The sequence below is a fragment of the Penicillium digitatum genome, chromosome 5 (genome assembly GCF_016767815.1).
Source record: "Penicillium digitatum chromosome 5, complete sequence".
NCBI lineage: Eukaryota > Fungi > Ascomycota > Eurotiomycetes > Eurotiales > Aspergillaceae > Penicillium > Penicillium digitatum.
The window spans coordinates 1,721,249-1,734,655 of NC_089388.1; the positions used below are offsets into that span (position 1 = coordinate 1,721,249).

The 13,407-nt window shown below is 49.1% G+C and overlaps 3 protein-coding genes across 3 annotated transcripts; all 3 read left to right on the top strand.

Moving 5' to 3' along the window:
• Nucleotides 1-402: 402 nt before the first annotated feature.
• On the top strand, nucleotides 403-2,285 carry Pdw03_1804 (Pyruvate decarboxylase; the record flags this gene model as incomplete). Its single annotated transcript, XM_014680975.1, has 4 exons — nucleotides 403-595; nucleotides 652-1,879; nucleotides 1,936-2,143; nucleotides 2,196-2,285. The coding sequence occupies 4 exons, from the start codon at nucleotides 403-405 to the stop codon at nucleotides 2,283-2,285; spliced, it is 1,719 nt and encodes a 572-aa protein (XP_014536461.1).
• A 2,867-nt stretch (nucleotides 2,286-5,152) lies between these two features.
• Pdw03_1805 (Sucrose/H+ symporter, plant) lies at nucleotides 5,153-6,633 on the top strand (the record flags this gene model as incomplete). Its single annotated transcript, XM_066100006.1, has 7 exons — nucleotides 5,153-5,184; nucleotides 5,666-5,693; nucleotides 5,747-5,825; nucleotides 5,952-6,027; nucleotides 6,095-6,306; nucleotides 6,395-6,407; nucleotides 6,459-6,633. 7 exons carry the CDS (start codon nucleotides 5,153-5,155, stop codon nucleotides 6,631-6,633), a joined length of 615 nt encoding a protein of 204 aa, XP_065957733.1.
• Nucleotides 6,634-8,200: 1,567 nt separating this feature from the next.
• Pdw03_1806 (MAP kinase kinase kinase (Bck1), putative) lies at nucleotides 8,201-13,107 on the top strand (the record flags this gene model as incomplete). The annotated part of the gene is made up of 4 exons (XM_066100007.1): nucleotides 8,201-9,298; nucleotides 9,350-11,090; nucleotides 11,148-12,918; nucleotides 12,987-13,107. The coding sequence occupies 4 exons, from the start codon at nucleotides 8,201-8,203 to the stop codon at nucleotides 13,105-13,107; spliced, it is 4,731 nt and encodes a 1,576-aa protein (XP_065957734.1).
• Between the last annotated feature and the right edge of the window lie 300 nt (nucleotides 13,108-13,407).

The following is a 13,407-nucleotide window of genomic DNA, read 5'->3' on the forward strand; positions in this document are numbered from 1 at the left end:
GATCGGCCGGAAGATGGCTGTGATTGGGCTTTACCTAGGTAGCCGGATTTCAACAACATATGCTTATTACATCGTACTATATGCCTTATTGTATGCGGTATATTGCCAGGTGTTTATAGATTCTAAATACGTAACAAACCCTTATCTTTTTTAAAGTTCTAGATGACTCTAAGTGGCTCAATGTGGTTCAATGTGGCTCTAAAAAAAACAACATCCAATTTCATAAAAATAGGTGGCATGACATCAAGTTGATGACGTAGTCAAAATGGTCTCACCGTGGCTCTTTAGGGAAGAAACATATGCTCCGGCTGCGCTTTATTATATCTTTTATCCCACGACCTCACCTCTCTTCTTTCCATCATTTTATTTCCATCTACATCTCTTTCAATACATCAATTCATCATGGCAACTACCGATATTGCTACCAGGGAGCTCGAGAATCCTATGGATGTCGCTGAGTACTTGTTCCGACGTCTTCACGAGGTTGGAATCCGCTCGGTGCATGGTCTACCCGGTGACTACAATCTCGCAGCGTTGGATTACCTGCCTAAGTGTGAACTTAACTGGGTTGGAAACTGCAACGAACTCAATGCCGGTAAGACAGGCTAGACTACGAATGATCGATCGGGATCTAACACTTGTTCCTTTCAGGCTACGCCGCCGATGGCTATGCTCGTGTGAACGGTATCAGTGCCCTTGTCACCACATTTGGTGTTGGAGAGCTGTCCGCCCTCAATGCCATCGCAGGCTCATACTCCGAATTTGTCCCAGTCATCCACATCGTTGGCCAGCCCACCACTCAGTCTCAAAAGGATGGCATGCTGTTGCACCACACTCTCGGAAACGGAGACTTTGATGTCTTTACCAAAATGAGCGCGGGCATCTCCTGCTACGTCGCACGTCTGAATGACCCCAAGGACGCAGCCACTCTGATCGACAGTGCGATTCGGGAATGTTGGATCCGCAGCCGTCCGGTGTATATCACTCTGCCAACGGATTTGGTCGCTGCCAAAGTCAACGGCGATCGCCTGAAGACCCCGATTGATCTCTCACTGCCTAAGAATGACCCGGAGAAGGAGGACTACGTGGTCGATGTCGTCCTGAAGTATCTCCATGCCGCAAAGAACCCTGTTATCTTGGTTGACGCCTGTGCCATTCGTCACCGCGCACTAGAAGAAGTGCGCGAGTTGGTGGAGAAGTCTGGCTTGCCAACCTTTGTGACTCCGATGGGCAAGGGAGCCGTGAACGAGGATCACAAGAACTTCGGTGGTGTCTATGCTGGTAATGGATCTAACCCTGGAGTTAGTGAGGCTGTCGAGTCCTCCGACCTCATTCTGAGCGTTGGAGCGATCAAGTCTGACTTCAACACTACCGGTTTCACTTATCGTGTTGGACAGCTGAACACCATTGACTTCCACAGTACCTTTGTGAGAGTGCGGTACTCGGAGTACCCTGATATCAACATGAAGGGCGTTCTGAGGAAGGTCGTTGAACGGATGAATCCTCTGACCCCGGCCCCTATCCCTCTTATTACGAACCGACTGCCCGAAAGCGAGCAAAGCTCTACTGATCAAACTATTACCCACAAGTGGCTCTGGCCCATCGTCGGACAGTGGCTAAGGGCAAAGGATATCGTCCTTACCGAGACTGGCACTGCCAACTTCGGTATCTGGGATACTCGCTTCCCCGCCAACGTGACTGCCATCAGCCAAGTTCTTTGGGGCAGTATTGGATTTGCCATGGGAGCCTGTCAGGGTGCTGCCCTCGCTGCTAAGGAACAGAAAGACCGCCGAACTATCCTCTTCATCGGCGACGGAAGCATTCAACTCACGGTGCAGGAACTCAGCACTATCCTGAAGAATAAGTTGAACCCTATCGTGTAAGTGTCCCCACCAACCCAACATTCTTATACCATCATCGACTAACCATCTCCAGCTTCGTTATCTGTAACGACGGCTACACTATCGAGCGATACATCCACGGATGGGATGCGGTTTACAACGACATCCAGCCTTGGGAATTTGTTAACATTCCCAAGGTCTTCGGAGCCAAGGATAACTACCAAGGCTACCGTATCAAGACCCGTGACGAACTCAACCAGCTGTTCGCTGACGAGGACTTCAACGTGTCCGACAAGCTTCGAGTGAGTTATCAATACAAGGAAGTCTCAAACTGTCTGCTAACGTAATTTCTAGCTGGTCGAGTTGTACATGCCTCGCGATGACGCCCCCGCGGCCTTGAAGTTGACCGCCGAGGCTGCTGCGCAACGCAACAGCGGCAAATAAGCTGTTCGAAGCACGAGAACACATTATGACTCTTGTTGTAACTTCACGATGCACACGAAAGCAGCATTAGATCTCTACTCTGGATTATCTAGCCCTTGGTAGATTGTTTTCTATTTTCACGGCGTTTGCTTCTTAAAGGGTGGCCACGTACCAACTGGATTTAATAGCGCTCGTGAGTGAATAGCACGAACATCTTCGCTATTCATTCACGAAATACAATGATATCTCCATCTTTCTAATAGTTTACCATTATCATTAAGAACATCTGGTACACGCTTGTTGAGTTTTCAAGAATGTTGTAGATGAGGATTCGCAAGCTGCAAAGCTAGCCCAGCGTCATCGGCTATTACAAGGCTAATGCCGCCTGTGATGTCAAGTGAAGCATCTCGCATCAGAAGCTAAAGTTGCACAAACGGAGTTAGTTGCCTCTACTGTTTCTCTGGTTAATTCCGCTCAAAGATTTTGTCTCGTCTCCTTTTCCATATAAATGACATGGCAGATCGTTTGGAGCAACCCGGACTTTCTTTCTAAGGCTGGAAGACTGGATACGCTATCCTCTTCAAGGCAAGTAAGAATTGGCGTCTTCCTTTTCATGCATTTCATGTGCAGGCTGGGATTTCTACGGGACTTATTCGCTGTAATCGTTTGCTGGGCGAGAATGGCGATCCATATCTAGAGTTTCCCACAGAGAAATTGTGATCAGTTGCAGGTCCTTCATTTGTGGAATTTGGAGTTTATTTGCCTCCGCTACGGTTTCGGACGCCTACTGGTCGGTGAGAAAAAGAAACCAAAAGCCTCGTCCTCAAATGCGTTGCCGATCTGATCCAACTAGAGTACGGTACATCATCCCCGTGGGACAAGAATAAGCAAAACGCAGACTAGGCCACCCTTGTCCGAACCACTCGCTCCAGGCAAGTATGAGAGCAGCAATAATCCATACGGGAGCCCCGGGAAGCAAGGAAGGGATATAGCCGAATGATCACCGTCAACACTTGGGCTTGTGCTCAAGGGAAACCTGTGAATCGTCTCGAACTACGACTATGTTGTAATTGTAAGATTGTTAATACTTCATTGTATGACAATTTGGATCCGGATCTGCCGAGTTCGGGCCGATGGGAAAAAAAAAACTCGAGAAAAAGTCTCCAAGATCAGAAATCTCCCGGTAACTGTGCCAAGCGCCCAACACACTTTTAGTTGGTGCGCCACAACGATAATCCCCTATCGACGATAAATTTTGAACCTAGGTACCTTTTGTATAGTGCACACATACAAAAGGTACAAGAGATAGAAATTTCCTAAAATTCATCTGTCTCAACCCCTTAAGTACAACATAGTTAATGAGATTCTGTCTATAAATGATACAATGAAAGGTCCCAATTAATTTGGTGTTAAGGTAGGTATTCCGTGGATAAGCTATAATTAAAAAGCCAAAAAAAAAAAATAAAAAGTTTGATGTATAATCTTTAAAGAAGGTGCTTTTTTCAATGCTTCTCACACTTGTGTGTATATTTATTTTTTTCGTTACAACTAATCTCAGTGTTGAAACGATCTATCCTTGTTCTTATCTACTAGCACTCTTAATTCTCTTTTAGCAAGCTCAAGGGTTGGGAAAAATGGAGATTATGAGATTTGTGTCATCTGTACCTTTTGTATAGAGTAAGGGCGCGCCATAAAAGATGCCTAATTTCAAAATTTGTCGTTGATAGGGGATTGTCGTCGTGGCGCACCAACTAAGAGTGTGTTGGGCGCTTGGCACAGTTGATGGCTGAGGGAGAGACTCGGGTCCGGAACGAATGGCCCGAGAGCGGTGTGGCAGAACTGGAAGGCGGTCTCGGGGTTATGGAGGTCACATTGATATCCTCACCTTTCTATCCAGTCAGTAATCCTTGGCTCTATGGGCCCGTTCACTTGTTTCACTTGTTTCACCGTAAAAGCGGTGCACATACCCGAGGACGGCGTTTGAATCTGGATTGGTCTGATTATCTTCATCTGATAAGACAGATCAAAGGGTAGAAGTAGAAAGTGGCCTTATCTCCATGTCCAGAAAGGACTAGTTTCTACTTCGCACACTCCATTTGAAGGCTACGACGAAGTATTCATGAAATGCTCATCTCTGCATCGCGTCCTGCTGACTTTGGGTGGAGCTCCGCAAAGCATGTGACCATTATCTGCTTCTCCACTTCGTGCAAACTGAGCCTGTGGCGTCTGAACTGACTGCGTTTTCATCGGGGATCTAACGGGTTGGATAATGCCACATGCCTTGTGGTCTATTGAGTGAGGGGATTGGCATTTTGGACAGGGTGTTTTCCGGTACGATTTGATGCCCTTGGATGTCCCAGTATGATGTACCTACTAGTTCCAATATTACAACTAAGATAAAGGCCTAGGAAGACGATAAAACGCACAGTTTAAAAGAGAGAGCCGTTAATCTCGCGCACTTAAGTTCACTAGCTACAATCAGTCCCGGCTTTCTTGGTTGACTCCCACAAGGAAGAAAAGCGAAAGCACAAAAATCCCTGTAGAAGTTAGATATACAATTGAACCCTCGAATCTTCCTGTTTCCTTCCTTTTCTCCCTTTTATTCTCAATCGTTTCATCCGGGGCCTCTTGCAAAAAAGAGATCCTCCTCCCTTACAAGCCATGGGTGTCATCAATCCAACCAATGGTTGGAGAGACTTTTAAATCGTCAAGGATCTGCGCCCAACTCAAGAAAATGAGAAGACCAAAATCTATGTGGAGCTGAACACAGGGGATGTTGGCTTGATGACCTGGGTCGTACGGAGAAGGAGATTCGGGAACATCCGGACGAGGTCAGTGCAATGCTGCAGGTGGTGTGCATTCCTCTATCAATTCCAATGTTCTCTACTATGCCTATTCCAACTTCTAGAATACTTCTCTGGTCAGCACGGCCACCATTCTAGCAAGTCTTGCTGGTAGATTTATCAAGCCTCCCATCGGAAAGGTTTCGACCTTATGGGAGCATGCCGAAGGTCTCATCGTTAATTACGGGCGTCCACATCCTCGGCATTATCATCATTGCTGCTTGCAACAAAGCCAACAATTACGTTACCGGCTAAGTTCTGTACTGGGTTGGATATGATGTGATCGATATCATCCTGGATATTTTCATTGCCTATACTTCGGCTATGTGAAACTCTCTTTGCCTTTGCCTTCACACTCTTCATTTGCACATCATTCACTGGTCCCCTGGCTGCTACGCATTTCCTGAACACTTCTACTGGCGCTGTGCTTATGGCTCTCTTGATATGATCATGCCCTTTGTCTTCCTGCCTCTGGCTCGTATATTCAAGCACTATGGGAATACGGCCCGGAAGATGCGTGTCTTGCGGTGCCCAGTCAGCGGCTGGACTATAATGCAGTCCGTTCACTACTGACACGAGTTTGACAGTGAGCATAGGCCTTCCCCTCTGTCCTAAATCAACTACTAACCGAATTGGCAGTTATCGATGGCTTCATCCCGATGGCGGCTTTCATCTTGTTCCTCCTCCCTACCCGCTTGGCCAACCTCGGCCGTGCCCAGTACGGCAAAGCCGCTTTTATCACCTCCCCCCCCCCCCCCCCCCCCCCTGTTCAACGGTTTCTTCTTCTTCATCTTTGCGGCCTGGGAAAAATGGTCCACCGGCGCCCAAATTTATTCTCAACCAGCTATTCAGGGACTGCACCGTCTTCGGCGCCTGCGCTCTCTCGGTTATCCTCTATTCGGCATCTACTCCTGTGATTTGTATTACAACTATTTTTTGATGGTCGTATACAACCTCGATTTCACGATGCTGATTACATGTCGGCAGTTCACGCCGTGAGATTCTGTTTCTAGCCCCGATCGTCGGCCTTTGGATCTGCTGCGTGAGGGAGTTCAAGTGCAGCCACCTCTTCCTCGCTTTTCCATTGATGACCCTCGGTACCAGCCTGAAGGTCCACTTCCGCGACTCGGATAGTGACATCGGGTACATGTCTATGTGCCAGACCTGCATCACCTTCGCTAGTGATATAATGGTCGTCGGTGAGCAGATGGCCCTCATGTGCGCGTCGGACCGTGAGGGTATCCCTATGATGATCTAACTGGTTTCCCTGTTCTCAAACTTGGATAGTGCCATTAGCTAGGTGGCCTCCGCTGCCATCCCTACTAACTCTTTCCCACGGGATCGCGTGAAGCCCTGCCGAGACTGCTAAGGACCAATGGGCTGCCCTAAATGTCGGTGGATACGTTGCTCAAATGAAGTTTCTGCCCGGCACTGAGGAGCGGGATGCAATCAACTTCGTCTATGATTATAGTCCGATGTATGGACACATTGCTGCGATGGCGATTCTTGTGTTTACTGCGCCGTGAAGAGACATCATAGGTTCGACAAAGAGCAGAGTTAGGGTACTGTTCTTTAGATCAAGAGATACCAAATCTCGGTACTAGGACACAATTTTTGGTGTACAACAAACAAGACTAGCCGGCCACTTATGTGGCGTTAAGATCTCTTCGTTGGTTGGTCTTCCTAGTCTTTTTCAAGGTATCTCTAGATGCCTTTTCAAAAATTGCCTTTCGATGTTGGCACGATGATTGTCTTCTCAAGTATCTTTTTAGATGTCTTTTCGGATATTGCTTTTGTAGGTATCTTCTCCTCTTCTTTCGTTTGCTCGGCAGAGGCTGGGAAAAGGCAAGAAAAGGCCTAACTTATGAACGCGACTTCTCAATGTATGCCTTTGAATGGGGACATTTGATGAGTCCAATGGTGGATGTTTATGACTTCTCAAATATGTCTTACATGTATTCTGTTGGCTTACTAGCGCAATATAATTTAATTTAATTTATCCCCTTTCTACTCCGTTTTTCTTCAAGTGACAGACTTCTCTATTGCTTGTGGTTGTACTAAGAGTACAGAGTACTATAGGAGGAATACTCTCATACCAAAATCCCGGGCCATGGCAGCTATAGGTATACAGTCCTCCGTAAACCATGAATGTCTCATTCGACGTTTCTAGAGAGAAGATTAGAAATGAAGACAGACGCCACAGGGCTGTTATTGGCGCGTTGCAGGTGCCAGGTGATCACGGGCCACCGAAAATGAGATTAGGAGATTGCAGGGCCTCAGATGGGGTCTGGACGACAGCGCATGAAGGATCAGTCAAAAGTACGATATACTGTTCTCTCTGACTGTGTATTGCATATATGTATGGCCTAGGTACCAAGGACCACTGCTACTGCTATAACCCTAAAAGGAAAAGAGAGTTACCAAATCCAAGAACCACGTGACGATCCTTCTTCAGGCATCAAAGCAATATAAACGCCATTTCACACTTTGGTATTTTCCAGTCAATAAAAATTGGTAAGTTCTATTCGTTTTCGAACGTCTGAAGTAAGGAGTTGTGGTGATTCCGTGCTCGCTCCCACTTGCTCGGATTTCATTCGACCTTTTTTGGTCCAAGGACCAATCTTCCAATCTTTCGACCCAATCGCCTCAGACCTGTAAAACCCTGGAAAGTTCTTCGACAGGTGACTGACCATGTACTGAGTTCAGAGGAATTTTTCTTCTTTTTACCATTCAGTCGATTTTTGAAGATTATCTTGACATTGTACCAGCCCGTCGCGCGATCTTGGTCTGTTCCGCAATCCCAAGCGCTGCGATAACATCAGCAACGCTGAACCGAACCATGTCAACTCACGCACTGACGATCTAACTCCGTTGCAATTCTACCCTTTCGAAGCGATATAAGAGATCGAGTATCCAGTCCTTGAATCCGACCGCTTGTTTGGTGCCTGGGACTTCTAGCATGATGTGTTGATGATTGATTATAACTGGACAACCCCGAAAACCACCTCCGCCAAAACGTCTCCTGGACGTCGCAGTCGAGACAGCGCAATATAACTACAGCCAACGGGCAGATCTAGTGCATCGGCTATTACAATGGATGGACGTCAGCAGTATATCCCGGGGCCCCCGCCTCCCTCTCAAACACAACACATCAACCTACCTCCGCCCCCGCCTCGACACCCACAAGCCCAAACGATGGTGCCACCTCCTCCTCCTGGCCCGCCTCCAGGGGCGACCTATGGAACACAGACGGGGTGGCAGCAAAACTGGGGCAGACCGGCGTTGAATCCAGGCTTCCCACCGCCGCCACCTCTTGCTCCCGCACCAAACCAGCATCTCACATACGGTCGCCCACCAGCTCAGTTGTCGATAATTCCTCCGCGTCAGGACCATCAGCCTATGACATCCGCAACTTATATACCCGGGAACGATACCATTGGCGTCGGCATTCCAGGATTGTTCGACCCCCATGGAAGAGCTGCTCCATATGATCCATATGCGCACAACAATGCCGAGAGACAGCGGTTGGGTCTCAGCCAAATGCACGATCATATCAATCCTTCAATTCCATATAAAACAGACCCAAGCCTCCCGCAGACCCCGAGTGGTCTCACTGTTTCTTCGCCCTACGCTCTTCATGGAAACATTCATGAATTAACCAACGACAGTCCGCAGCAGCCGGCGACAGCTCAAATTACCGAGCTCGCCAAAACTACAAGTTTTCGTCACAATGCTAGCGGGCCTTCTCTGGGAGGTTTATCTCACAGTGAAGCTGCGATCCAGTGGCCATTGGATCGCGTGCTTCTGTGGCTTGCGAAGAATGGATTTTCCAACGATTGGCAGGAAACCTTTAAAGCACTGGAGCTCGAAGGGGCTGATTTCCTCGAGCTTGGACATGGATCTGGCGGGCGCGGAAATCTTGGAAAAATGCATCAGGTGGTCTATCCTCAATTGGCAAAGGAGGTTGGTCGGAGTGGCAAAAAATGGGAGCCTGGCCGAGAACGGGATGAAGGAAAGCGTATGCGCAAACTGATCCGTCAAATCCATGATGGTTCGCAAGATTTCACCGTCTCCACACCGCTGAATCAGACGCAGCCGCTGGCGACTGCGTTCCCCGAGACCAGTACGGCTTTTTTTTCTAATAATTTTCCCGAGCCACGCTCTGCTGGCCCTGTCCCTGGTGTAAATGATGTGAGCTCGGATCATCTGAGTGCATTGTATGCCTCTAATCACGGTCAAAAGCAGCCTGGGCAACGTTCGGTTACCATGCCGGTCCCTGCTAGCCACGATTCGCCAAGATACAATGAGTCTCCAGCACGAGAAAGCTGGGTCCGATCTGACTATTTGCGGTCTGAGTACACCCGCAATGCCTTGTCGGGAATGAACAGCGACAGTCGACGCCAGAGTCAGTCCGTTGCCAGCGAATCGGGCACTTTTCAGGGGTCATCTCTTCGGCCCCATGAAGAAAGTCCAAATGGTGGTAGCCCAGCCATACAGAATGTGTTGCCCGCTTACACGGCTGCATTTTCATCATCCACTGGGGATTTGACATTGGGACTGCATGATCACACTCGGGGCGATAGCACCGAGTCGATCCCCGGATCCAGTCGGGGTACCACGGGCCGGTACTATGATTCACGTAGACAAGGCCAAGAAAATGATCCTCGGAAGCAAGGCCTAGAGGGTGCTCGTCCCTTGCCTCAAGATGCATCTGGTCGGCAATGGGGTGACCAAGTCTCTTCTTCGTGCCCCAAAGAACACAAAGGCTTTTTCTCTAATATTCTGAAGAAGAAGACAAAAGCCACGGCTTCCAGCCACCCATCTCCTGATCAGCAGCATGAAGACTCCTCGCCTACAACAAGCCCGGAGACTCGCCCGAATGAAGCCTACCTCCCTTACATAAAACCTGCCTACAACTCTAGCGACATGTCAGTCGGTGAGCGTCCATCCACAGCAACCACAAAGACGAAAAAATGGGTATTTGTTACCATGGATGGCTTTAATTTCCGCCTGGTCGACATTTCCGATCTAGAATCTTTCGAGTCGTTGCGTAACGGAATCTGTGAAAGCCTCGCGGTCGACCCAACCAATGCCCTGATTTACCTCACTCAGCCCGGACAGAGAGAACACGAGGATCCTATGAGTGATGCAACCCTCGCACAGTCGCGTCGAAGCAAGTCAGATGCATACGGTTCTCTCAAGCTGTTTGTACGAGGGACTCCTATGCTTCATATGCCATCCAATACTCCTCGAGTCGATGGCCTGGGAGTTTCATTCACAGACAAGTCCAATATGTCCCCCACGGCCACACATCACCAGGTCCACAGGAAACCCCTGGACGAAGACGCCCTTAACAGGTTATCACCGCATCGCACCAGACCCGACTCTCCATTGTTGGGCTCTCGGCAAAGTACTCTCAAGGCTTCGACAGGGAGGGCATCCCCGGCAGAGCCTGTACAGGATACAAGCCAAGCTCTTGGGTCTGACAAATCTGATTTGCTCGCTCGCCATGAGGAACATCCCCGTGAAGTCGAACGTAAACAAAAACATTATTTACAATCCAAAATTCCACAGCCTCATCAGACTAAGAATGCCTACAGCGACACCGGGTATAGGCGAAACGAAATCATTGACTTTGATAGTCCTCGTATCTCGCCTTATGATGAGAAGAAGGGAGATTCGCTTGTACCGCTTCGCAAACCTCCAACAGCGCCAATCGAGTCGAATACTCTTACCAAGGTCAACTCTCTGAGCAGGAGACCTACCACTCGTGAGAGTCGTGAAACTCGGTTGCAGCCCTCTTTGGGTTTGGGCGCTGCAATTGCCAGCGTCGGCCGCATTACAAGTGCCGTTGGCACGCCACTGCCTTCGGTGCCGGCTGCATCTCCACCTTCAGTCAACATCCAGGATAGTGCAAGCTCCGAGTCTGATCGACCAAGATCATTTGATTCTACTGGAACATTTTCAAGCAGAACAACCCTTGGTCAGTATATGCATGACACAGCGCGGCCCGATCGATCTCCCGCTGACTTTCTTTCAGACTCTTCGAGGCCCGCTTCGGAGATGGCCACTGAATGCGAGAAACCGCCAGTCTCATTTGCCAATCTGTCACCTGGGAAATTTGATTCCGAAGAGCCACCGAGACCTGGCTTGCAATCTCGCAAGTCGTTTGGTCCAGAGTTCGACTTCGAAGAGAACCAAGTATCATTCCAGCGAACTCCTCAACAGCAACAGGACTCCGATGATGACACCGACGATGACTCCGACGATGGCCTATTCCAAGTCCGACCTTCAAGGATCCAGGAAGAACAGAGAGAAGCGCAAACTGAGGCCGAAAGGAAGTCTGAGAGGCCTTCATTGACTGTGAACACAAAAGATCAATTAAGGTCAAAACTGTCTGTCAGATTCAAATCTCCGAGTACTGCTGGCCCCAGTTCCAGCGGAGAAGCATCTGATGGGAAAGAACCGGTCACTAGTACCTGGGGACCAGTCTCGCCTGAAGATGAGAGGCCTACACCACGGCGAGAGTCATTTGCCCGAGACATCTGGGCAAGCAGACCTGCCGTCGAAGGCGTTATCGACAACCTCGATGACTTCTTCCCTGACGTTGATCTTGACGCTCCTTACTTGGATGAGCCCTCATCGCCCAGTACCAAGGCTATCAGCGAACATGACCCCAAAAAGGAGGCCCTGCCACCTTTGCTGCATGCAACCCATGCTCTTGATGCAGCTCCGGTGAGACCTGCTGAACCTATCAATTTTGCTCGACAGAAACTTGCCCGTGGTGGCGGCAGTGGCGGCGGACTCTCTCGCATGAAATCCATCCGACAGGTTGCTCAGGGAGCGAACCGGACGAACAGTGTCAGCACTGCTGGTCCCCAAAGGTCGGGTGATCTTCTACGCCGAAAGAGTACCAAGATGTTCGGCGCCAAAATTATGCAAATCAAGCCCAGGCCAGGCACCCGGCTTAGCCAACTCGATCCGATCCCGCAAAACAGCACCCAGGTGGCGTCCAATACCGGACCTGTTCCTCAGCGACAGCCCACTTTCCGCATAATCCGTGGTCAACTCATCGGTAAGGGTACTTACGGTCGCGTATACTTGGGCATGAACGCGGACAATGGTGAAGTTTTGGCAGTCAAACTAGTCGAGATCAACCCGCGAATTGCAGGGGCAGACAAAGACCGCATCAAGGAGATGGTCGCCGCCCTGGACCAGGAGATCGACACGATGCAGCACCTCGAACACCCCAACATCGTGCAGTATCTTGGATGCGAGCGTGGCGAATTCTCTATCTCTATCTACTTGGAGTATATTTCCGGTGGATCTGTCGGGAGTTGTCTGCGCAAGCATGGTAAATTTGAAGAAAGTGTCGTGAGGTCACTGACACGGCAGACCCTAGACGGACTGGCATACCTGCACGACAAGGGAATCCTCCACCGCGACATGAAAGCAGACAACATCCTCCTAGATCTTGATGGTACATGCAAGATCTCCGACTTTGGTATCTCCAAAAAAACAGACGACATCTATGGCAACGACTCATCCAACTCCATGCAAGGCTCCGTCTTCTGGATGGCCCCGGAGGTCATCCAGTCCCAAGGCCAGGGCTACAGCGCCAAGGTCGATATCTGGTCCCTTGGCTGTGTGGTGCTGGAGATGTTCGCAGGCCGTCGACCATGGAGCAAGGAGGAGGCCATCGGCGCTATCTTCAAACTCGGCAGTCTGAGCCAGGCTCCACCGATTCCGGATGATGTTTCTATGAACATTAGTCCTGCGGCTCTTGCATTCATGTATGATTGCTTCACAATGTAAGTTCTCATAAATAGCTTAATGAGATAAAGATTTTGGGGCTTTTCTTTTACTAACATCTTCCCAGTGACTCGGCTGAACGCCCTACTGCCGGAACCCTGCTCACCCGTCATCCCTTCTGCGAGTCCGATGCGAACTACAACTTCCTAGATACGGAACTGTACGCCAAGATCCGCGACGTGCTTTGAGTTTCCTTGTTTTGATTTTGCTTGTTTGATTGGGTTCGGAGTAACTTGACGACTTTGCGCTTTCTCCTACCAACCGCACATACCCTTTTTTTTAACATTCTTGAAGCGAGTTGTCGTCTAGATCTGCTGACTTTCTGATTACCTGTACATATATATTCTCTCATTTGTGGATAATAACATTTACCGGGGGGACTACATTGTTCCCTCTTTACAGTCCAAATGTGATTTACTACGACACTAGCAAGACCTGCTGTCGGGACTAACACGTAGAACAAAATTCTTCGGCTTGTAAATGTACAA